Source organism: Cricetulus griseus, chromosome 2 (assembly GCF_003668045.3).
Source record: "Cricetulus griseus strain 17A/GY chromosome 2, alternate assembly CriGri-PICRH-1.0, whole genome shotgun sequence".
In the NCBI taxonomy this organism is placed as follows: Eukaryota; Metazoa; Chordata; class Mammalia; order Rodentia; family Cricetidae; genus Cricetulus; species Cricetulus griseus.
In genome coordinates, this window is record NC_048595.1 from 147,638,206 (window position 1) to 147,662,082 (window position 23,877).

Here is a 23,877-nt window from a genome sequence, read left to right on the forward strand (position 1 = left end):
GACGACAGCCCCAACTGCAGCCATCCTTCCCTGACCATCCACTCTCTGCTTTGCAGGTGGGGAGTTTCACCGCCGAGTGTGTCACAAGCCCTGAGGTGGGCACCGAATACCCCTGGGTGTACCAAGCGGGATGTCGTTGGGACAGTCGCGCTAAGTGACCCCACACCGGGCACAGAGCGCTCTAGCTCCCTGGCCACCGTCTGAGAGGCGGTGGCGGAGGGGATGAGCACCGGACGCGCAAAGCACCTGCCGCGAGCTATCCCCGGGAGGTGGACGCCGAGCAGGGCTCCTCGCAGGACTGAGCGGATCTTTAACTCCCTCGGCACGAGGTGGCGAAACCTTCCCGCTGCGCCTCCGGTCAGGATGCTCAGGGCACCCCCCTGCTGATGAGATGTTCCGTTAAGCGGGTGTGCCATAACGAAGCCCGGGTCTCAATTGGGCACAGCTGAGTGGGCCCGGCTTCTGTCCCTCGTGCAGGTGGATGAAAAGTGCCGGAGGCCTTGTATGGGATCAGCGATCAAATTTTAAGAGCCATGGACGAAGGGGCAGTGCAGTCTCGGGGCCAAGAGCAGCTGGAGGTACCTGAGGCCGTAGGAGCTGTCCAGAAGTGCGAGTCAGAGACCTTCAGGTCTAAGAGTTTACCGGTCCTGCACAGCGCCTCCTGCCGGCAGAATCTCAGTGCTGGGAATGCAGATGGCGAACTGGCCTGGGGCTGCCCTGAAGCTTTGGGTCACCAGATGTGTGGAGGGCGGAACCTGATAGTCCCTAGTCCTTCCGCCCCATCCACTTCAGCAGGGACTACAGCGGAAGTTATGGACTGTAACCACAGGATGGACCCCAGCAAAACGATGTCAGTGTCGTCTACTCTGGCCACACTCCAAGAGAGAAGGTGTCTCTATGTGGTCCTTACCGATTCTCGCTGCTTCCTAGTGTGCATGTGTTTTCTGACCTTCATCCAGGCGTTAATGGTCTCTGGGTACCTGAGCAGTGTCATCACAACCATTGAAAGGCGCTATAGCCTGAAGAGTTCTGAGTCCGGGCTGCTGGTCAGCTGCTTTGACATAGGGAACCTGGTGGTGGTGGTGTTCGTCAGCTACTTTGGTGGCCGTGGGCGAAGGCCTCTGTGGCTGGCTGTGGGTGGACTTCTTATAGCTGTCGGGGCTGCGCTCTTCACCTTACCTCACTTCATCTCACCTCCCTACCAAATCCAAGAGTTGAATGCGTCGGCCTCCAATGATGGCCTTTGTCAGAATGGCAACTCCACGGCTACCTTGGAGCCTCCTCCCTGTCCCAAAGACTCAGGAGGAAATAATCACTGGGTCTATGTGGCTTTATTCGTTTGTGCACAGGTTCTCATTGGAATGGGCTCCACACCGATTTACACCCTGGGACCAACCTATTTAGATGACAACGTCAAGAAAGACAACTCATCCTTGTACCTAGGTAAGACTTGATATTCTCTGGGGATAGTTGGCTCACAGAGACATTCCTTTTCTTCTCCAAATAAAAAGGAACATGGTCTTTTGTATTTTCAAATATTTTAAGCATTATGGTTCACTCCTTTCAAGTTCTATTTTTCATGTGATATGTTTTCTCTTTGGGGTAAAGAGTTATTTGAACTAGTTTTCAGACACACATGTCTTTTCCTACCCAATACAAACTCTCAACAATAGGATAGGATAAAGCCTTTTCCTCTTGCTGTCCACCTTGGGGAAGTCTCTAATTCATCAAGTTTATCTTCTAAGTGCTGTCCTTCCCAGAAGAGACCAGAAAGGAAGAGAGCTCAGCAGCAGTTACTGTGTTCCTTTGCCACCTCTTTCTCATCTCCAACAGCAGATAATGGGGTAGCCAGACCCCATGCATTGTCCACTTCCATCCTGCATCTCACCCAAACACCAGCAAAGCCTGAACAACAGCAGATGAGTAAGTTATGTCTGTCTGGGGGCAGCACCCCCCCCCCCAGCAGGTTTATCCGAAGTTGTTTTTGTTGTTCTTTAAAGACCTGAGTGACTAGAATTTGTGAGAATTTGTTACTGTCTCCTGAAGAATACAGGCTCTGCGGTATTTGGTCCCTTGACTTGTGTTTAAGAGTATCAGTGGACAGGGGTGTTTGGGCAAAGTTCAGAGTGCCCATGGGAGGCCAGGCAGGTAGGGACTTGGCTAATTGACTTCCTAGCAGCAAGTTTGATGGTGGTCAGGGGCTCCCTGTAGTAACTGCTCCTTTAAAATTGCACTAAAAGGTGAACTTGAATCCCTGGAAAAGGTCAGTGTCACACTAGCCTAGTGCTCCCTTTTCCGGTTTCTCTACTGGAGTCCACCTAAAGCACCTAAAAGCTCTGTGTGTGTGTGTGTGTGTGTGTGTGTGTGTGTGTGTGTGTGTGTGTGTGTGTGTACACCTATGTAGGCCACAGGACAACCCTAAATGTTGGCCTAGAACTCCCCAAGTGTCTAGGCTAGTTGGCTAGCATAAAGGTTCTTATGATAAAAATCTTCAACAGTAAATCATCAAACTCTAGACATGTTCAGTAACTTCTTAGCTATGTGTTGATAGAATATTTGATATGTGAATGATGTTTTCAAAGAGAGTAGAAAAGACAGCTAATGTAGGAGGGCTACACTTTGTCCTCAGTCCACCCACTGTCCTTGGGTTGTCTCCAGTAACTGACCCAATGCAACATTTAGAACTTAATTTTGCCATTAAATGTAAGCACAGTTTTTTCCTGTGGACAGAGGAGACTAGTTACCATGCCACCATGTCTTCTAACATGGAACATGGAAAGTTTAATCACTAGTAGAATAAATATCAATATGCCCATTCACCAGACTTAATGATTGCTCATTTATCAGCTGTGTATGGTGGCTCACACCTGTAATTCCAGCACTTGGGAGGTTGAGGTAAGAGGACTGCTGTGAGTTTAAGGTCATTCTGGGCTACATCGTGAGTGCTAGGGTAACCAGGGCTACACAGTGAGATACTGTTTCACACAATAACAAAAAGTTCATTTTGCTATATTTATCAGCACCCCGTGGCCCCCCACTGATGTCAGAAGTTAAGCTCTTTGGAAGCCACTGTGGACCTGTAGGCACCATTAAGCCCCAGCATGCCTCTTCTAGAAAAGAGCGTATTCTGGGATTTGAGTATAGCTCAGCTGTAGAGAACTTGTCTCATGGAAGATGTCCTGGGTTTGCTCTTCAGCACTACCAATAAACAGAGAAACAAACAAATGCATTATATTCCATACTGGCAGATGCATGCATATGCTAAGAAAGCCAAGAACTGTTACCTAATATCACCAAACACCTTTCCAGATTCAAATTTCAATTGCCGCCCAAATTCCTTTATCATTACTAGTGCTAAAACCAGGATTTCCCCAAAGCCACTTATTAATATAATAACATTTGGCTATTTGCCATTGTAACTTTCACAATGCAGAACAACATCCTAACCTCTGTGTGTGTGTGTATGTGTGTGTGTGTGTGTGTGTGTGTGTGTGTGTGTGTGTGTCTGTGTGGTGTGTGTGTGTGTGTGTGTGTGTGTGTGTGTGTATGTGTGTGTTAGACTTTTTTGGGGGACACAATGCTAGTTGACATGTAGAATGCTCACATTCTAGTCTTCCCTGATCATTTCCTTGGGGTGACTATAAACTCAGACAGACCACTTGAGTTTAGAGTACTTCATAGACAATGCTGTGTGTTTAGTATTGCATACATCTGGGGAGTACTCCATAGATAATGCTGTGTGCTTTGTATTACACACATCTGGATGTTCACTGGTAATGTTAAGTCTAATCGCTTGATTGAGTGGATGATTATCAAATTTACTGGAGAGGTTGTTTCTTCCTTTTGAAAACAATATGTAATTTTCAGAGCGATGTCTTGCATCCGTGTGATTATCCCATTGTGTTTCCATATTTCTGCTGGCCTTTACTTCTGTTGACATGGCAAATTCGTATCCCTTTAGTCTGCTATAGGTTCACAACTGCAGTGGACACAGATTTTCTTCGTCAAAATCAAAGGCCTTATGTATAGGGAAAATGTCTCGGGTCACGAACCCTGAGAGTGGATTTTTCTGAGGAAAATAGCATTTGCACATTAAATACTATTCATACATAGCCTGGGCTAGGTAGTCACTCTGCTGGAGATTGGGCCTAGGGCTTTGTGCATATTCCATCCACAAGTGCCTGACCACTGACTCCATCCACAAGTGCCTGACCACTGACTCCATCCACAAGTGCCTGACCGCTGAGTCCCACTCACAAGCGCCTGACCACTGAGCCCCATCCCCAGCTCTATGCTCATTTGAGGAGACCAAAATGTCAGGAATGTCAACATTTGAAGAGTTTTTGGGACAGGTGTGAAGTGACTCATAGCCTTTTTTCTTCCTTTTCAAAAAAGAGGCTGATAGGATTGGCTTTGTTTATCTTTTTTTTTTTTTTTTTTTTGGTTTGTTTTACTTTTTGAAGTAGTTGTAAATCGATGACTACCTTAGGGTACATTCTTATGGAAACCCATGATAATTCTGCTTTACATTAAATGAATTTTAGTAATCAAAACAAGATTTTTTTGGGGGGGTGGTATGGAGATGGGGGAAACAACAGAGGCTCACAGTATAGTTCAGGCTGGCCAGGATTCATTATGTAGTCCAGGATGGCTTTAAACTTGCAGACCCTCTGCCTCAGCTCCTTGGATGCAAGGATTACAGGCACATGCAACACACCTGGTCCAAACCTTTAGAAATAGGATTTATGGGGTCCTTCTGTGAAAATTAAGATCAGAACACTTCTGTTTTCCCAGAATACAAGCAATGTTAACTAGTCAGAATGTGGGGTTTCTTCTCTAGCAAGTAACAATGGTAAAACACCTCGCATAATTTCTTCATGGAACTGCTCTTCTGTGCTACCCATATCCCTCTCCTCCTTTCTGATCTTCTTAGTCAGTCTTTCCACCACACAGCAACAGCAAGCCTAACACCAGGTAGCCCATTAGAAGTTATGGGTAGGAAAAAGTATCTGAAGTAACATTAAAACCATCAAAGGGATGTCATTGCATATCTTCATCATGGCAAGGCTCTGTGTTAGCATTCCGGTAGTTTTTAGTGCAGAAGAAATGAGAACATAGCTTTCATAATGGGGCTTCTACCTGTTACCCTCCTTGACTCTGTTCCAAGGATAGAGCCTTAGATTTGGCTTTGAGTATAGAGAAAGCTTTGTCAGTGTTGGTAATAAGTTCAGTGGGCAATTAGAGCATGATTTGTAAGTATATCTCAGAGAGGAGTGTATGTGTGTGTGTGATCCTTTGTTGGAAGAAAAATATGAACCATACGGAAGGAAGAAAAAGTGGATAACCAGTGGGTATAAGAAAGAAAGAATGCATCTCTAGAACAAAGAGTCTGGTGGGGCTGGCAAGGTGGCTCAGTGGTTAAAGGCACTTGCTGCCAACTATGATAACCTGGGTTTGATCCCTAGAATCATGTTGTGGATGGAGAAAAGATACTCCTGAAAATTCTCATCTGACTTCCACATACACATTGTGTCATGCTTCCTCCCCTCAGAAAATATATGAAGTGCAATAAAACCCTTTTTAAAAGCTGCTGGTCCATTTGGAGAGCATTCATGATAAATGGTGGTTGGGATGGGCTGGCTGGCTGTCAAGCAAGGCAGGCACCAGTTTTGCTGCATCCCTGGTGCTACCAATTAATCATCAGCCTGACTCACAACTCAGGAAGGAACGTGGTTGGTCCAAACTATAGACAGAGTAGGAGGCGATGGCCCACATGGTCTTCTGATCACTGCTCTGGGACATTTTCACACACCCTTTCACTTCTCCTTACTTCTCTTTTCAATGGGGACTATGATAGTTTCCCTTAGAATAAGTGGGATTGTGTGTATGGAAGTATTCTGTAAACCATATGGGTGGCCCTTCATTGTCAAGTCAGAATTCAAGTTTATCCCAGACTATGGGCAGGAGGGGAGTGAATGATGGTTTCCTACTGTATCTTCTTTCATAATCTGAAAAAGGAAAGTACTATCATTCAAGAAGTCAAAGGATTGTGCAGGAAATGACTCCCTCCAAACAGGACACAGGAAAGTCTTGATAATCATTTCAGTAATGCTATTTTCTAATTACATTTTATGATGCATTTTATGCCATCAGATGATTCTGGATGTCAACCTTGGGTGACTATCTTTTTTAAGTGTGCCTCATTAAGTGCATTCATGGCTTGTGTAACACAACAAAAGCTCTTTTTATGTGTGAAGGGTGTGTGGTGGCCCAGTTTCACCACTATGCATCTTTTGTTCATATGGACTACACTTTGAGCAAATGGACATTATATTAGTGACAGAATTCAGCAGACTTATCCCTCTAACATCAGGCAGCTTGCAGGGACCTGGGAACCAGGAAGGAGCCAGGCTGGGAGTTTACTTCCTGGGTGTGTCCTCATTCCCAAGAAGCAAGAGGAGGCACATTAATGCCCCCTGTCTGTCTTGAAGAGAGGCAGGAGAAGCAGGGCGTGGGAGAGGCAAGAAGGAAAGTGTCAGAATAGGGATGTATTTTTCCCTGAAGACTTTGAGTAGTTTTAAAATTTTGCTTTAAATTTGTGTGCCCTCTTTCCAATGCATTTATCTTTTTAAGCCATCTAACATCCTTCTGGAAGTAGGCCCTGTGTAAATATTGAGTAGATGAGAAAAATAATCTCCACTGAAAAAGAATGTGAGAGAGAATGAATGTTAAGGAATTTCAGGAAAGAAATTAGGACTCATGGAGAAAAATCCACTGGAACAGAGTGGGGCAGCCAGGGACAGGTGACACACAGGAGCCCCTTGGGAGGGTTGGCAAGAGCTCCCCACATACCTGGGACAGCTAATCTGTGCTTGATCATGTGTGTCTTCTGTATATATAGCAGGGGCTGGACTTACTGGCTGCTGTGCTAGTATGCTGGTGTGTTTGCTGGTTTGGGCCTCTGAAGACAAGTTATCAGTCCATGAGGCTGAGATGCAAATGACTTCAGGGTCCAATTGAACAACATTTCTGATCTTAGTGGAAAAGTCAGTAGTTTGGGTGCTCACTGATTTTTTTTTTAGCCTAGCTATTGCAAAGAGAGCCATCTTTTTAGATTCTGTATTTCTTCTAGGCACTTGGGCAATGCTATTGAAGTTGGTCTGTTAGCCCAGAGACCCAAGACTTAGTTGAGAAGTTTTATTTGGAGCTTGAGGTTGGAGCTGCCATAGTAAAACTCAGCACTTTTTGCAGTTCTTTCATATCTAGAAGGACTCTACTGTTTCTTCCCGTGTTTCCAAAAGCATTATGTCAGTTTGATGTATTTCCTATGTTTTGGAGATTTTTCAGAATGACACAGTTGTGTGGTAGTATGATGACTGAAGGGTTCATTTAGAGAACCAACTTTGAACAAATGCTGTCCTTTATAGTTTTTAATTTTTGAGATTACATCCTTTCCTTTTGTAATTATATGCTTTCCTCTTTCCCTTTCCCCCTCTAAACTCTCCCATGTACCACCCCTTTGCTCTTTCAAATTCATGGAATTTTAAAAATTTTTGTTACATATATGTATGTTCCTAAATACATAAATACAACCTGCTCAGTTAATATAAGGTTCCTTGTATGTCAGGAGCCAGGCAAGTAGCACTTCCTCTCCCCTTCTCTCCAGAGACTGTGTGCACAGTTGCATTTCCCTCTGTAGGTGGGACTCCTGGTGTGAGAAGCCTGCCAGGCTGTGCAGCTGCAGGTGGGGAATACCCAGACAACCACAACTCATTTTTGATTCTTTCCTGTCTTTTGTTTGTTTTAGTTTTTGGAGATAAGGTCTCTTGTGGCTAAGGCTGGCCTTGAACTTCTGATCCTTCTGTTGTACCTCCTAAGTTCTGGATTACTGATATGATCTGTCTGTCTGGGTCACTTCTTTCTTTCTTGATAATTTAGAAACAGTAAGAGTGCACTGAGGGTGTGTATTGTATGAGGTTTTGAACAATGAGGGACAGACAGTATAGAACATTCAAACAGAAAGGGGAGCGTGCTGTCTCCATGCATAGATTCCTGTCAGCATATTAGGATTCAAGCCAAGGTGTGACTTAGGGTTCATCTCATTCAGTTCCATTTGTAAAAAAAATGTTATTCAGTGGTCAAAGAAACCAAGCTTCCAAAATATTAAAATATTAGTGCTACGTATAGTGTGGTGTTTCCTCAACACCAGCCAACAGCCTCACTTCTGGTATATATTTAAAACAAAATAATTGAAAACAAGGTTTTGAAATATTTGTACACTCTTGTTAGCAGCTGTATTCATAGTAGCCTAAAGTTGGAAATCAATGCCTATCAGCAAGGGAGAGACTAAACAAAATGTGGTGCATACAGACAATGGGATATCATTTACCCATCAAAAAGAAGGGAATTCAGACAACTAGCACAACATAGACAGCTTCAAAGTCTTTATGATGAGTCAAAGAAGCCAGTCACACAAAGCCCCAAATTGCCTGATTCCATTTATACACTGTGTAAAGTAGTCACTTCCTAGAAACGGGAATCAGTGCTTACCAGGGACTAAGAAGAGAGGCAAGTGGGTCTTTCTGGGACAGTGGAGACTGGTTTCAGTAGGTGCTGCTGTGTCCCTTGCTCCTGCAGTAGTCTGTGCTGGGACTTTGGTTTTTAGTTTCCTATTGCCAGCTAGGGGATTCCACTGCTGCCTGGTCCTTCTGGAAAACCATGGGGAATTTTGTAAGAGCCAGGCATTGCTGGTTCTGAAGCTCTGTTCCCGTGGGGAACTGCAGAGGTTTTAGCTCCTTCCAAACCAGTGTTTCTCAACCAGGTGTGACTTCACCCATCTTCTGGGGACATGTGTGTAGTTGGTCTTTTCCCTTTTGGGACCACCACCCAACTCCCAAATAATGACATGGAGATTTTCTTATTCTTTGTATTCTTTATTCTCAGCTTAGGCCTGTTTCTTGCCAGCTTTTCTTTTTTCTTTTCTTAAATTTTATCTTAGTTTTGATTTTATATATCAATCCCAGTTCTCTCTCCCTCCCCTCATCCCACTCCTTACACCTTCCCCTCACCCAACCCCCATCTACTCTTCAGAGAGGATATGGTCTCCAATAGAGAGAAGTCTGCCTCAATGTGGCCCGACCAACTCCCTCCACCCTGTGACTGGGCTTGTCAAGGTATCTCTCCATGGGAAATAGGCTCCAAAAAGCCAGTTTGTGTTCTAGGGATAGATCCTGGACCTACTGCCAGTGGCCTTATAAACTGCCTAACACACCCACTGTCACCTGCATTCAGAGGGTCTAGTTCAATCTTATGCAGGTTCTGCTGCTGTCCGTCTGGGGTCAGTGAGCTTCTCACTAGCTCAGGTCACTTGTTTCTGTGGGCTTCCCTGTTAACTTTTTTTTTTTTCCGAGACAGGGTTTCTTTGTGTAACTTTGGAGCCTATCCTGGCACTCGCTCTGGAGACCAGGCTAGCCTTGAACTCACAGAATTGGGATTAAAGGCATGCACCACCAATGCCAGGCTAAATTTTTGTTTAAATTAGAAATAAAGAAGAAAAGAGGAGCACAAGATGAGACATATTAACCAGTTTATTATAGGCCTGGCAGAGTAGGGAGACTAAGAGAGACAAGAAATAGGGTAAATGCTGACCGCCATGGCTTGTCCCCATTGAGAGGGCATAGGTGGGAAAAGAGAAGAGCAGAGAGAGAAGAGTAGAGAGAGAATAGAGAGAGTAAAGAGCGAGGGTAGAGAGAGTATAAATGGGCAGGGATCTGTCGTTTAAAGGGTTCCTCTGCACCTGTGTGCATACTTAGTTCCCATGGAACCCTAGGAACAGGCTACTGCCTGTTCCACTGGGTAATAGGAGCAGGCCAGTATAATGCCTGAACCTTTCAATCCCACCTTTAATTATTATTTAAAAATGGTGGGGTGTTGGACACGGCAGAATAAGGAATAAGAGCGTCGAATTCTCAAGACTGCTTCTTGCTGACATGGTGGGCGTTGACCATCTTTGGGGGACCTGAGAAGGTTGGGGTGCTGCCATGTCCTGGGGTAGCTGGTTGTTTTATCGAAGTCCAGGCTATATGGAACTCCTTGGTGCCTCTTAGACCTGGCAAGATGTTGGCAGAGCAGAGTACAAGGTTAAGTTTAGAAAAAAATTTTTTCTTAGGTCCTGTCATTTCAGGGGAAGATTATAAGATGAGGGAGAGGTTCCCAAGGAGTCCCAACATGAGAGAAGGGAGCCCTGGGATCAGGGAAAGATTGAAGAACTGGAGTGAGTCTGACTTGTTTGTTTGGATCCAATTCAGCTCCCTGGAACTTACAAGAATCCTTAGAGTTTGTGGAAACATAAGCATTAGACACATTAGCAGCATATTCATGTTAGAAGCAACTTGGCTGAAAGCATTAACATCTTAAAATTGACAGATAGTTTTTAGGACAATGAAAAGCATCTTAGTCTTGACCTTGTAGTTATAATCCTGTAGTGGTATTGTAGAACTTTACTATGAATAGCAGCAGGAGAAATAGAGAAATCCAGAACATATTTCATTCTTTTTAATGTCTCAACTCACTTTATCATCACTTAAGCATTTTTATCCTCAGACCTTCATAACTTTAATTCATACACCTTACATTACCATCTTAGACTTTCCTTTTTTAGACCTTTATATCTTCCATTCTCAGATCTTCATAACTTGCATTTATCCACCGTGTTAGACCTTTCCATTCTCAGACCTTTGTAACTACGTTCCCAGACCTTCATATGCCTTACACTTTCCTATCTTCACATAGATAAACCCCAAAATACCTGTTCCAGAAATCTGTTTTGCTTTAAGCTGACAAGACTACCAGTCGTCAAAAGCATCAGAGTTCTTGAGAAGGATAAGATTTTACCTGAATTAATGATTAAAGAATAACAGAGACTTGCCAGCAGGCTGCATGGACAGCTACTCCCAAAGTCCTCCATCCATTGTAGCGTGCTGCAGGACACCTGCCTTCTTGCTGATAGCATGTAACTTGTGGATTACGTACTACAGAAAGGCTCCCTACTGTTGGCCAAGCAACGCTGGGAAAGTCGATTCTACTGTCCTCTTGCCCATAGTCTGGAGTACTTTGTAGCAGTTGAGATGAAGGGCAGGGTTGCTCAATGACTAGCGTTGTCACTGAGTCGAGATGAAGTTTCTTCAGTGCCCATTAATCTTCTTGGAGGAAATGGGGTGGAGCCAGCAGCTGGCCTATCTCTCTGTTATGAAAAGCTTTTTAACAAGAGTAGAGAGTGTAGCGACAGAAGTGTAGAGAGAGTGTAAATGGGCAGGGATCTGTCTTTTAAAGGGGTCCTCTGCACCTGCGTGAATACTTAGTTCCCATGGAACCCTGGGCTGACCAGGGTACTGTCTGTTCCACCAGGTAACAGGGGCAGGCCAGCATAATGCCTGAACCTTTCATTCCCATTATGGTTTTGACCCCTCTGCTCATATAATCCCTCCTCTCTCTCTTTGATTGGACTCTGGGAGCTTGGCCTAGTGGTTAGTTGTGGATATCTCATCTGCTTCCATCAGTTACTGGAAGAAGGTTTGACAATTATGGCAGACCTCAATCTGATTATAGGGTAAAGCCAGTTCAGTTTCCCTCTCCATTATTGCTTAGACTTTTATCTGGGGTCAATAATACCTTGTGTATTATTGGGAATTTCTCTAGTGCCATGCTTCTTGCTAATCCCCAAATGGTTCCTTCTATCAAGGTATTATTATTATTATTATTATTATTATTATTATTATTATTATTATTATTAATTTGCTCTCCTTCTCTGTCCTCTCCCCAACTTGACATTCCCTTTCCTTCATGTTCTCCTCCCCACTTCTCTTCCCTCCTCCCCTCTTTCCTTCCACTCTCTCCCATCCCTCCCATGCTCCCAATTTACTCAGGAGATCTTGTCTAGTTTCCTTCCTAGGCAGATCTATGTATGTTTCTCTTAGTGTCCTCTGTTACCTAGCTTCTTTGGGGTTGTGGACAGTAGTCTGGTTATCCTTTGCCTTATGCCTAATATCCACTTATGAGTGAGTACATACCTTATTTGTCGTTTTGAGTCTGGCTTACCTCACTCAGGATGGCTTTTTCTAGTTCTGTTCATTTGCCTGCAAATTTCAAGATGTCATTGTTTTTACTGCTGAGTAGTACTCCATTGTGTAAATGTACCATCTTTATCCATTCTTTGGTTGGGAGGCATCTAGGTTGCTTCCAGGTTTTGGCTATTATGAATAATGCTGTTATGAACATAGTTGAGCAAATATTCTTGTGGTGTGAGTGTGCATCCTTTGGGTATATGCCCAATAGTGGTATTGCTGGGTCTTGAGGTAGATTGATTCCTATTTTTCTGAGAAACGGCCATACTAATTTCCAAAGTGGCTGTACAAGTTTGCATTCCTATCAGCAGCAGAGAAGTGTTCCCCTTACTCCAAATCCTCTCCAGCATAAGCTGTCATCAGTGTTTTTGATCTTAGCTATTCTAACAGGTATAAGATGGTATCTCAGAGTTGTTTTGATTTGCATTTTCCTGATGGCTAAGGATTTTGAGCAATTCCTTAAATGCCTTTTAGCCATTTGAGTTTCTTCTGTTGAGAATTCTCTGTTTAGATCTGTAGCCCATTTTTAAATTGGATTATTTGACATTTTGGTGTCAAATTTCTTGAGTTCTTTGTATATGTTGGAGATCAGCCATCTGTCAGATGTGGGGTTAGTGAAGACTTTCCCATTCTGCAGGGAGTCATTTTGTCTTGTTGACTGTGTCCTTTGCCTTACAGAAGCTTCTCAGTTTCAGGAGGTCCCATTTATTAATTGTTGCTCTCAGTGTCTGTGATACCCATGTTATATTTAGGAAGTGCTCTCCTGTACCTATGTGTTCAAGTGGAAATTCCCACTTTCACTTCTATGAGGTTTAGTGTGGTTGGATTTATGTTGAGGCCTTTGATCCATTTCCACTTGAGTTTTGTACATGGCAATAGATATGGATCTATCTGCAATCTTCTACATGTTGACAGCCAGTTATGCTAGCATCATTTGCTGAAGATGCTTTTTTTTTTCCATTGTATAATTTTAGGTTCTTTGTCAAAAATCAGATGTTCATAGGTGTGTGGGTTGATGTGTGGTTCTTCAATTCCATTGGTACACCTGCCTGTTTTTATGCCAATACCAAGCTGTTTTCATTTCTGTAGCTTCATAATAAAGCTTGAAGTCAGGGATGGTGATGCCTCCTGAAATTCCTTTATTGTACAGAGCTGTTTTGGCTATCTTGTGTTTTTTGTTTTTCCATATGAAGTAGAGTATGTTCTTTCAAGGTCTGTGAAGAATTGTGCTGGGATTTGATGGGGATTGCATTGGATCTGTAGATTGCTTTTGGTAGGAGTGATTTTTACTATGCTAATCCTACCTATCCAAGAACATGGGAGATCTTTCCATTTTATGATATCTTCTTTGATTTTCTTCTTTAAAGAGTTAAAGTTCTAGTCATATAGGTCTTTCACTTGTTTGGTTAGAGTTACCTCAAGATATTTTATGGTGTTTGTTCTAACCAGCTTTTCTAACTTAACTAATTGTCCTGTTTTTTAAAATCTGTGTTTTGCCTTGGGGCTTTTTTACCTTTCTCCCCTTCTTTCTGTATATCTTACTTTCCTGATTCCTCTGTGGCTGGCTAGCTGGCTGGCTGGGTGGCTGGGTGGCTCAGTGGCTCAGTGGCTGGCCCCTGGCATCCTCATCTCCTCCTTTTCTCTTCTCCTTCTTGAGCCCAGATTTCTCTTTCTATTTCTTCCTGTAAACAGGAAGGTCTTCTAGAAAGGGACAGAGGAAGCACAAATTATTTGCCTCATTCAATGCTGCATATAGGTTTTATACTGTATCATGCTAGTAAGAGGGTGTTCGATAATCATTATTCTAAAGTTCTATCTATCTATCTATGTATCTATCTATCTTTTTTTTTTTTTTGAGATAGGGTTTCTCTTTGTAACAGTCCAGGCTTTCCTGGAACCCATTTTGTAGATCAAGCTGGCCTACCTGTATCTCCTAAATACTGGGATTAAAGGCATGCCTCACCACTGTCCAGATTAAATATTTGTTTTATTATTATTAAATTTATTCATTGAGAATTTCATACAGCATACTTTATTACATTCTTTCCCAGCTTCTAGCTCCTCTCAGATTTTCCTCTTCTCCCTCTCTACATAACTTCATGTTTATTTTTTTCTTTCTTAAAACAAAACAAAAAGAAAAAGTCAACTAAAAACTATGGCGATTGTTTTGGGTTGGCCAACTAATCCTGAGCATGGGTCCTGCCCTAGAGTGCTGTATATGTACCAAGTGTCACTGAATTGATGAAAACTGGCTTTCCTTTACCAGCAGCTATCATTTGTGAATAGTTTTCTTTTCTTTTCTTTTTTTTTTTCTGGGGATAGGACTTCACGCCCATTTTCCTCCTCCATGCTAGGGTTTTTGTCTGGCTTAAGCTTGGGTCGGTCTTGTGCATGCTGTTACAGTTTCTGTGAGCTCATATGTGCATCTGCTATGTTGTTTCTGGATAATGCTATTTCCTTAAAATTGTCCACTTCTTCTGGGTCCTATAACCTTTCTGGTCCCTCCTTCACACAGATCCCTGAACACTGATGGGAGGGGTGTGATAAAGACATCTCATTTAGGGTGGAGCTCTACAAAGTCTCTCATTCTCTGCAGGTTGTTCAATTTCGGATCTCTGTGTTAATTACAGTCTGCTGCAAGAAGCTTCTCTGCTGAGTGTTGAGTAATAACACTAGGGTTTCCCCTAGGACCCATGGAATATCTAGTCACAGGTTCTTGGCTTTATTAAGAATACTAGGTGTGGGTTCCATCTTATGGAGTGACCATCACATCTAATAAGAAAGTCATTGGTTATTCCTCTAATATTTGTGCTACTGTTGTACTGGTGGGCATGTCTTGCAGGCATGTAGTTACTATAGCTTGCAGGGGTCATAGCTTGATAGTTGCTTTTTCCTCTGGTAGTGTTTCTAACACCTTTCAGCATTATGAATGCTAGCCAGTAGTGGGTGAAACTTCTAGTTGGACACCAGCTTTCTCCATCTTCTATGCCATGAGTGTGTAGTGTCTTCATCAGTAGGGTCTTATTGTGAAGTTGTAGCACTGGGGATAGCGTTGGTGATAGCCTGTAGTGTTTGGGGGGGGGGTCTATGAGAGGTGCCCCTTTGTCCAATGATGCAAAAAAGATGTAAATCATTCCTGGTACTAGGGGTTTTATTTGGTAACATATGATGTTAATTGGGGTATTGTTACCCCCTTATATGATGACTCCATTAAATTCATTTTATACATATATGCATTTTAGGAAGCTTCTATAATAGTGTATTTCCATATGGCTTTTAAAAAAGGTCTTTAGCATTAGTTATCCCTCCCCATATTCCCTCCACTACCCTGTCCTCCCACCCCACCCCTTTAATTCTGATGTTCTAGATTCCCATTTATCCCTTTATAACACTGCATTCTACTTCTTCCTCCTTGGAAGATCTCCTCCTCCCCCTGGTCCCTTACTTTTACTTAACCTCTGTGGGTATTCTAAATGAGATGCACATATCTAATGCACAAAACTTTTAAAAAGATTTCTTCTATTATTATTGTATTAGATCATCATCATCATCATCATCATCATCATCATCATCATCATCATCATTTTAGGCCTCACTTTGTATCCCTGACTGACCTGGGATCTGACATGTAGACCAGCCTGATCTCCAACAAGGAAATTTTGAACTTGATGTGGGTGCTGGGAATTGAACTCCAGTCCTCTGCAAAAGCAGTGCAAGTTCTTAACTGCTGAGCCGTCTCTCTAGTTCTTCTAGGGATTATAGTTAGTGGACACAAAAATATTGAGGCATACCATTCCTGTGGTGACTTTAGACTTTCTGAACCATATTCTTGGAGTAAGGGATACTCTAATCTTGGTGTGTGTGTGTGTGTGTGTGTGTGTGTGTGTGTGTGTGTGTATGTATGTATGTATATCTAAGTGTGTATGTGTGAGTATGTGTGTGTGTATGTGTGTATATGTGTGAGTGTGTTATGTGTGTGTGTGTGTGTGTGTGTGTGTGTATGTATGTATGTATGTATGTATGTATGCATGTATGTATGTGGGGAAGCATTTTCCATCTCCAAGCTCTCTTTTAGAGATAGTGACTTCCATTAAAGAAACTACAAAGAATTCTGAAAAACTATAAAGCAACCAATCAGCATTCTAAAGAGAGCTCACCCTTAAATAATTGGCCTCTCAGAGGAGATGTAGGATTAATGAGGTTCAATAGACCTACTTTCTCTTAAAAATAACTGAATACTTAGCTTATTAAAAAAATCAAAACAAAAAACAGGCAAAATGAACAACTACAAAAAACTTTGATGTAGTCTTAAATGGGGATGTCTTACAGGCTATTTTTGAAAAAGCATTTTTGGTGTTTAAAACATGCCATCATAGTGCATCTATTACCATTAAATTTTAACCAAAGAGCTCTGGTCAACAGCTATCCAAACCATAGCCCACTTAACAGTTGAAGAAATCAAGGAAAGTAGTGTGTTCAAAATCACCCAAATATATCAGCATCTGAACTCAGGTTTCATGCAAAGCTGCAGAGACCATAATCACTGACCTTGGAGACAGAAAATGGCTTAAGAACTTCAGGTAATTGACTTTTCAACACTTGCAAAGGAGGAAACCAGAATAACGTCCTCTGATTCCTATTCCACCTTCAATTCTGAGTTGGGTCTGAAGGACTTAGAGACAGCTTGTGCTTCCTTGAACCATACATACTAAACCTATCCCTTGAGTACTTTCTTCACCCCTGGTGACTGGAGCCGTCTCACACATAGTTGCTGAGTGACAGCTGTCCTCTGGAAATCAACCATTCCTTTTGGTTCTTTTCCCAGCAGCTGTGTATCACCTGATGGCAAATTCAGACTATTTCCCCTCCTGGGAGTTGTGACTTCTTGTGAAACTGTCACCCTGCAAAAACACGAATCCCTGTTACCAAATATAACTTAGAAAGGCAGGTGCATGTTATTCTCTCTGAAAAGTAAAGGACATGCTTATAGAATTAATATTTACAGCAGGATGACGTTAAATAATCTGCAAGTAATTGAAATAGAATGGTACTGTCCCTGGCATTCTTGCATGTGAGAATTTTTAGCTGCAGTGTCTGGATGATAACAGTAGGTTTTGGTCTTACTTGGTGTTTTCTTATATTTTCAGGCTTGAATTCTGGTGAAGGTCAGAGATGTTTTAAGATGTCTCTGAGTAAGAAAAGGAGAGGAGTTTGAATGAATTAGACTGTGTGGAGTGAATTCCAGATCTTGAGTGTCCTGGCTGTTAACCAATTTACAATCCACTTTGTATGGTGACAAACCAACAATCTCCATCTGGAATGTGTCTTTGTATTATTAGGCAAAATATATTTGCCTGGAAATATGCTTATACCTCATATGTTTAATTTCTTGTGCCCTAATTTGAACTACATTTTAATTGCTTCCCTTATGATGGAGGGCCATGGCAACTTTTAAATAGATATAAAACTTTCATAGGAAGTCTGAGAAATTACCTGTGGAAAAAGACTATGAAAAAAAGGAAAGGAAAAAAAATCAAAAGAAAAGAAGACTATTAGAACAATGGTTCTGAAATCCCCCCGCCCCCCCCCCAGTTTTCTTTTTCCATCTTGTGAAACATTCAAAGAGAAGTGCATTTTGAATTCTTTCATTAGGACTGGTAAAGGGCAGTGTTAACTAAATGCAAAGCACAGTAGGGACAGGGCTGTGGTGGCAGCTCAGTGGGTAAAGTGCTTATCTTGCAAGCATGAGGACAACCTCAGAGCCTTGCTTTACAAAACCCAACAACAACAACAACAACAACAAACCCCAAAACAAACAAAACAAAACAAAAAACCCCAGTATCTCGTGATGAATGTTTGTAATCCTGGCACTATTGAGGCAGAGACACGTAATGCCTGCTGCTTGTTGGCCAGCTACCTGAGCTTAATTGGTGCATTCCAGGCCAATGAGAGACACAAGAAATAACACCTGAGGTGAGTCTCTGGCCTGCACATGCACACATGTGCACATGAACACCCATGGCAGCACTTTTCCGAGTCACTGGGCTCTGGTTGTGGGATGTTCTTTAAGTGTAGCCTGAGAGTGGTGATTGTCAGACAGTGACCTCACAAGGATTCTGGTGGGACACACACACACACACACACACACACACACACACACACACACACACACACACATGTACACACACACATGCACACATACTCCTTTGAAATGGTTTATTCAAGGCTTGACCTTTGTTGATCATTAAGTTCCGCAGCAATAATCAACTACAGATACATGGCTGGCTTGTAATTTGGCAGAAACTCAACTGCATTCAGTGTCATGACTGACTAAATCATGTAACCTTTTTGGGAGTTTCGTTTCCCTTTCTACCAATCGAGTTTTCTCGACGACTTCTAATGTAATCTGTGGTTTTGTAAAGTCTGGGCTGGGCTTGGAACAGTGAGAAGCACTCTGTGTTGCTTCTAAAATTAACCCCGACATGAGTTCCTGATCCCTGAGAAATTTACAATCTAGTCTGATGATTTCTTTGGCACCGTTAATGGAATGATGGAGATGATTGTCAGCTGTGTGGGCTCCAGCGAGTCACGTGATGTATTGGGTTTCAGTTTGAGCATTTGTAAATGGGTAGAACTGAATTAGAGGTAGAATGTTATTCTCTATTTCCCCCACACCTACTTGCTATAGATCCCCGTGAAGCAGGTGTGAGGCAGTTGTCGCTTGTGATTGCTGAACTTAGCTGCTGGGTGTGACTCAACTCCACCTCTGTCCTGGCCAGTGCTGTAACTGGGGATGGATGCCATAATCTTTCTTCCTCTGTTAATACATAGATGGAAGCCAGCCCTTGTATGTTAAGGTGTGTGAAGCACTTCAGACAAAGCTAGGCCTGCTGGCAAGTGAGTGAACAGGCAAGGAAAAGAAAATAAGAGCCAGCAAGATGGCTTGGCACTTGGCACCAAGCCTGATGACCTGAGTTGTATCTCTGGGACCCATATAGTTGAAGGAGAGAAGAAATTTATGCAGATTGTCCTCTCATCTCCACATTCCCCTTCCCTAAAACACACACACACACACACACACACACACACACACACACACACACACACAAACTTTACAAACAACTAAAATTTTAAAAACAAGACATTTCTTTGGGAGGTGAGGGTTGTGCGCATGTGTTACACCTGGCAGGAGATGACTGTGGTTTTCATGAATTGGTTGCTTGCCTCACACTTCGTCAGTGTTGACAACACTTGTTTAATTTACTGCTCTTTGGACTGACCCTGGGCCAGAAGGGACCAAACATGTGGTTTTTGTCCATCAGGCATGAGGGTGTTTTCAGAAGGGCAGCTGCCCTTCTGCAGGCATCCATCACACTACCCTCCAGGGATGCCTGGAATGCTACCCCATGTCTAGATGATTGCTGATATCCTCTCTATAAAGTAAAGACAAAGCTTTGGGGTTATAAATAGCTTCCCAATGAGTGATGCCCTTGCTATGGGCTTCTGATAATTACGATGTAAGCTGTTTGCTATAATCAAGTTTAATTGCTAAGGAGCACAGAGAGGCATCCCTAAAACCAAAACCTCCCAGGCTTTAATAAAATATGTATATTTAAAAATATACATATTTAAATGTGTATCCCCTTTTTATCGGATACACATTTAAATATCTCTGATTGGGTCTCTAGTCAGGGCTTGTGGTTCCTGGGATGGGCCTCTGACCGCCTGGGCAGTCCACTGTATGATGCATTGATTCATGAGCCTGTTGAAAGGCATAAGGTGGGAGAGACAGTACAAAGCATCAGATTAGGGTCCTGGAAACAGGCTTGAGCCTTGTTCCCTGTCTGTACAGAGAGAGGCACACGTCTCTGTGTGTAAGTGTGTGTCTGTGAGTGGCAGAGCTGAGGGCACGGAGGCAAGAACCTTGTTGGGGAAATGGCTATAGAACACTTTCTGGGTTGCTTCCAGCCATCTTTCTCCAGATGAATTTATAGCTCACAGACGACTGTCAAAGCTCTCACGCCCCCTTCTCTGTCTGATGTGACTTAGTTCACCACGTCTTGGTGCTCCATTCAGGGTCTGCGTGAGCAAATAAAAGGAATCAAGGCCGAATGGCTTGAGGTTTCTACTTAAGTCCTTTCCTAAGAGACAGCGAAGGTGTGGAGAATGCTGTCTGACATGAGATGAGGCTCACCAGTGCTCCAGGCGATCTGTGCTGGGAGAACTCCTGGCCATCTGGTTCCCAGTGATGGTCACACTTCCCTTTGTCTCGTCTGGCACAGAACCCCACCAGCTCTGTCCTGTCCACACCCGACTGCAAAGACACCCCTGGGCTGTCTCAGAGGCTGTCTATTTGTCTTTGCAGGCTCCACTTCCCACTCCAAATCTTCCACCAGCGTGCTCGGCAAGAGTGTGTCTCACTTTATGCTCATTGCTCAGAGCTTCAGTTCCTGCGCTCAGCTGGGTCCCAGCAGATGGGTTCCTCAGCTCTAATTAGTGACTTTTCCAGGCTGCTGACTTTAGTCTCTATTGCCATCACCTACAATTTGGCCACCACCACTGATGGGGCCTCTCTGAGTTCTCTGACCCTCACTGGGTCGAGGACTCTGGCACTCCCTTGCTTAGTATGTATTTTAGACAGGAAAAGCACATGCAGGTATAGGCAGCTATGATCCTCAGTTTGGGGTATGTTATGCCAGTGGCTGGTGAACTCACTGGATCAGGCAGAGCAGGTGTAAATGAGGTTTGTGATCCTGGGCATGAGCTCCCTGAGGGTCAGTACTCACATTGTCCTGTACTGGCTTTGTCCTGTCAACTTATTGATGGCACTGCTTATCTTTAGGAGGCAGGGAAGGAGAGCCAGGCTCACCCATCTGCTGCAAAGACAAGCCCCAAACCTAGATACAACACTGCACTCCCCCACACCCAGCCTTGTCAGTCACTGTATCTCAGTTCATGGAAGTTAACATCATCATCACCACCATCACCATCATCATCATATAATAATAGTAATAATATTAATAAACTCAGTATCATACTGATAATTACACTGTCATCTTGTAAGCAGCCCTGGGGACTTAGAGCTTTTTAAATATTCTGACCAGGCTGGTTTTAAATGACTCAGGTAAGTTTATATGTTTTTCATATTCTGTTTGGCAAATTTGTTTCCATTTGACTAGATTGCTCATCTTTCTTCATGTTTTAAATTTCACTTGCAAGATCTGAGCATGATGATTCCTTTACTTCTAGCCCTAAGGAAGCTGAGGCAGGAGAACCAAGAGTTCAAGGCCAGCCCTGGGTATATAACGAGGTACTGTCTCAGAAAACAAAAACAAACAAAAACTTCTATAAAAAAACAGCATTGCCATATTTACTTTGGTGGCAGATGCTTTAGGTTAAAGAAAGATATTCAAATATTCGTTTTCTCTTTGGTATTGATACACTTTCAGACACTTTTAAATGATAAATTGTCAACCCACCTGAATTATTAAAAAATACAAGATGGTATGGCACATTTTCTTTAAATGTTTGATTTTAGAGTATGCTGGTTCATTTTGGGACTTGAATCCATTTGCCTTGTTTTGAAAAAAACATACTGGCTGTGGGGGTGGTGGCAGTACTCACCCTTAATCCCAGCACTCTGGAGGCAGAGGCAGGTGGATCTCTATGAGTTCGAGGCCAGCCTGGTCTATAGACTGAGTTCCAAGACAACCTGCGCTGCACAGGATACCCTGTCTCAAAAAAGAAAAATAAGCGTGTGCATGTACCAGAGAGAGAGAGAGAGAGAGAGAGAGAGAGAGAGAGAGAGAGAGAGAGAGAGAGACTGATAGGCAAAAACAAAAACATGAATACATAGTATTTTCAGATAGGAAAATATAAACAAGTAACATAAACATAAATATTCATGGACTATGAATTAGGTTATCTGCTTTGCTATGGATTCCTTTAGCTAAGACAATTCACATTTACACTTTCTGTATAGCTTCTAAGAATGTTTCCAAACTGTATGTTCAATCTAGGGGTTTATTTCTTACCAATCACAAAGTCTGGCCAACAAGTGACCCTTTTCATGTTTAGTGTCCTCCTTTTTTTCATCTTCTGGGATATTAATTTGAGGGTTATTAATCCTGTAATCAAAGCCACAGAGCAGTCTTACAGCTGAATCTGTGGGCTCCTGCTGGGCTCTCATGCACCTCCTCGGACATTATTGGTTGATTATACCCTTTGCTTTAATTCATCCCTACAGATTTAGAATCTTCTGAGTGCTCTAATGTGAGGCAATCTGAATTAATGTGTCGGAGTGCACCCTAGGAGGCCACTGCCAACGGCTCTCTCAGGTGACTGTGTCTGCTAATGTCAATAAAAAACCCATTTCCCCCTAAAATGGCTAGATATTTTATTGCCGACTTTATCACCCAATTTGCTATGACCTTTTGTCTCTAATGTGCTGTCCTTTTGTTGGGAGTTTTCATTAGATATACTCTTTAGTGTCGATGGCATTTAAAAATTCACTGGTTTCTTTAAAAAGAATTAATGTGCAGTGTGCTAATAGGCCTAGCAATGACTTTCTCTTGTGCTTTCATGCAACTTGTACTTGCTGTTGTGATTGGCTATGATTGTTCCACATGCAGAGGAGTCATGTCAAAGCTCAGTTCACAAGGCATCATGCCTCCTTAGACACATTTCCAATCTTATTATTGTCAAGAAAAAAATTTTTTTGAGACAGGATCTTGCCTGCTCTAGGCGGCAGGCAGGCTAGCCTGCTGTCTTAGTTACTCTCCTATCGCTATAAAAAGGCAATGAATACAGTAAAGAGTTGATGTTGCTTCGTGCTCCAGATGGTGAGTCCATTTCACTTCAGGGCAGGGAGCATGGCAGCAGGCATGATGGTACTGTTGTAGATGAGTGTCTGCATCTTTATCTGGAAGTAGAACACACACACACACACACACACACACACACACACACACACACACACACACACACACACGGGATGGGGTGGAGAGTGCTAATTTGGAAACAGAGGTTCCAAAGCCCACCCCCAGTAATACACCTCCACTAACAAGCTCCCGACACCACTATGATGAATAAAGAAGTGTTGGAAAGATGGAGGAGAGAGGTGAGGGTTCTTTCTTTCTTTCTTTCTTTCTTTCTTTCTTTCTTTCTTTTTGGTTGTTTGTTTTAAATTAATTTGGGGGAGGTACATACTGCAGGGTGAGGAGCAGATGTGGAGGGTCTGGTTCAAGGCTTCTGGATTTCAACACGTGTGGTTCTTATGACCCCCTGTGGTAACATGAGCTATGGATATCAGCCCAGAACCTGGCTGCTGTAGGGACACAGACCCAGACATGGCCCACGGAAGCAGCCTGGCCCTGGCCCTGCATAACTGCACAAGTGACTTGGATTGGCATGGTCCCAGTGGTAGCAAGGCCCTCAAACACCAATAAGTCCATAGGTGGTGGCCCAGACCCCTGGCATCAGCATTGCCTTTGTTGGTATCAGGAGCCATGGACATTGACTCAGACCCTGCCTGCTGTAGACCCACAGACCCAGACATGACCCCTTGCCACAGTTCATGCTTAGATATCACCATGGCCCTAGGTGGCAGCACAGGCCATCCAGATTAGCATGGCTCTGGCAGAAGCATGGTCCTTGGAGACCATGGTGCTTGACCAGATCCGGGTCACCCTCATGGCCTTCAATGGTTACTGAAACCTTGAACATCAACACAGACCCTGGCTGCTGCAAATGGCAT

General features: G+C 43.1%; 1 protein-coding gene across 3 annotated transcripts in view; it reads left to right on the forward strand.

Moving 5' to 3' along the window:
* The first annotated feature begins 533 nt into the window (after nt 1-533).
* The window catches only part of Slco5a1 (solute carrier organic anion transporter family member 5A1), a 150,665-nt gene continuing 127,321 nt past the window's right edge, over nt 534-23,877 (forward strand). For all 3 annotated transcript variants that reach the window (XM_027398837.2, XM_035440006.1, XM_035440007.1), the window contains exon 1: nt 534-1,443. In XM_027398837.2, coding sequence (XP_027254638.1) covers nt 534-1,443 — 910 coding nt within the window. The remainder of the gene's footprint in view (nt 1,444-23,877) is intronic.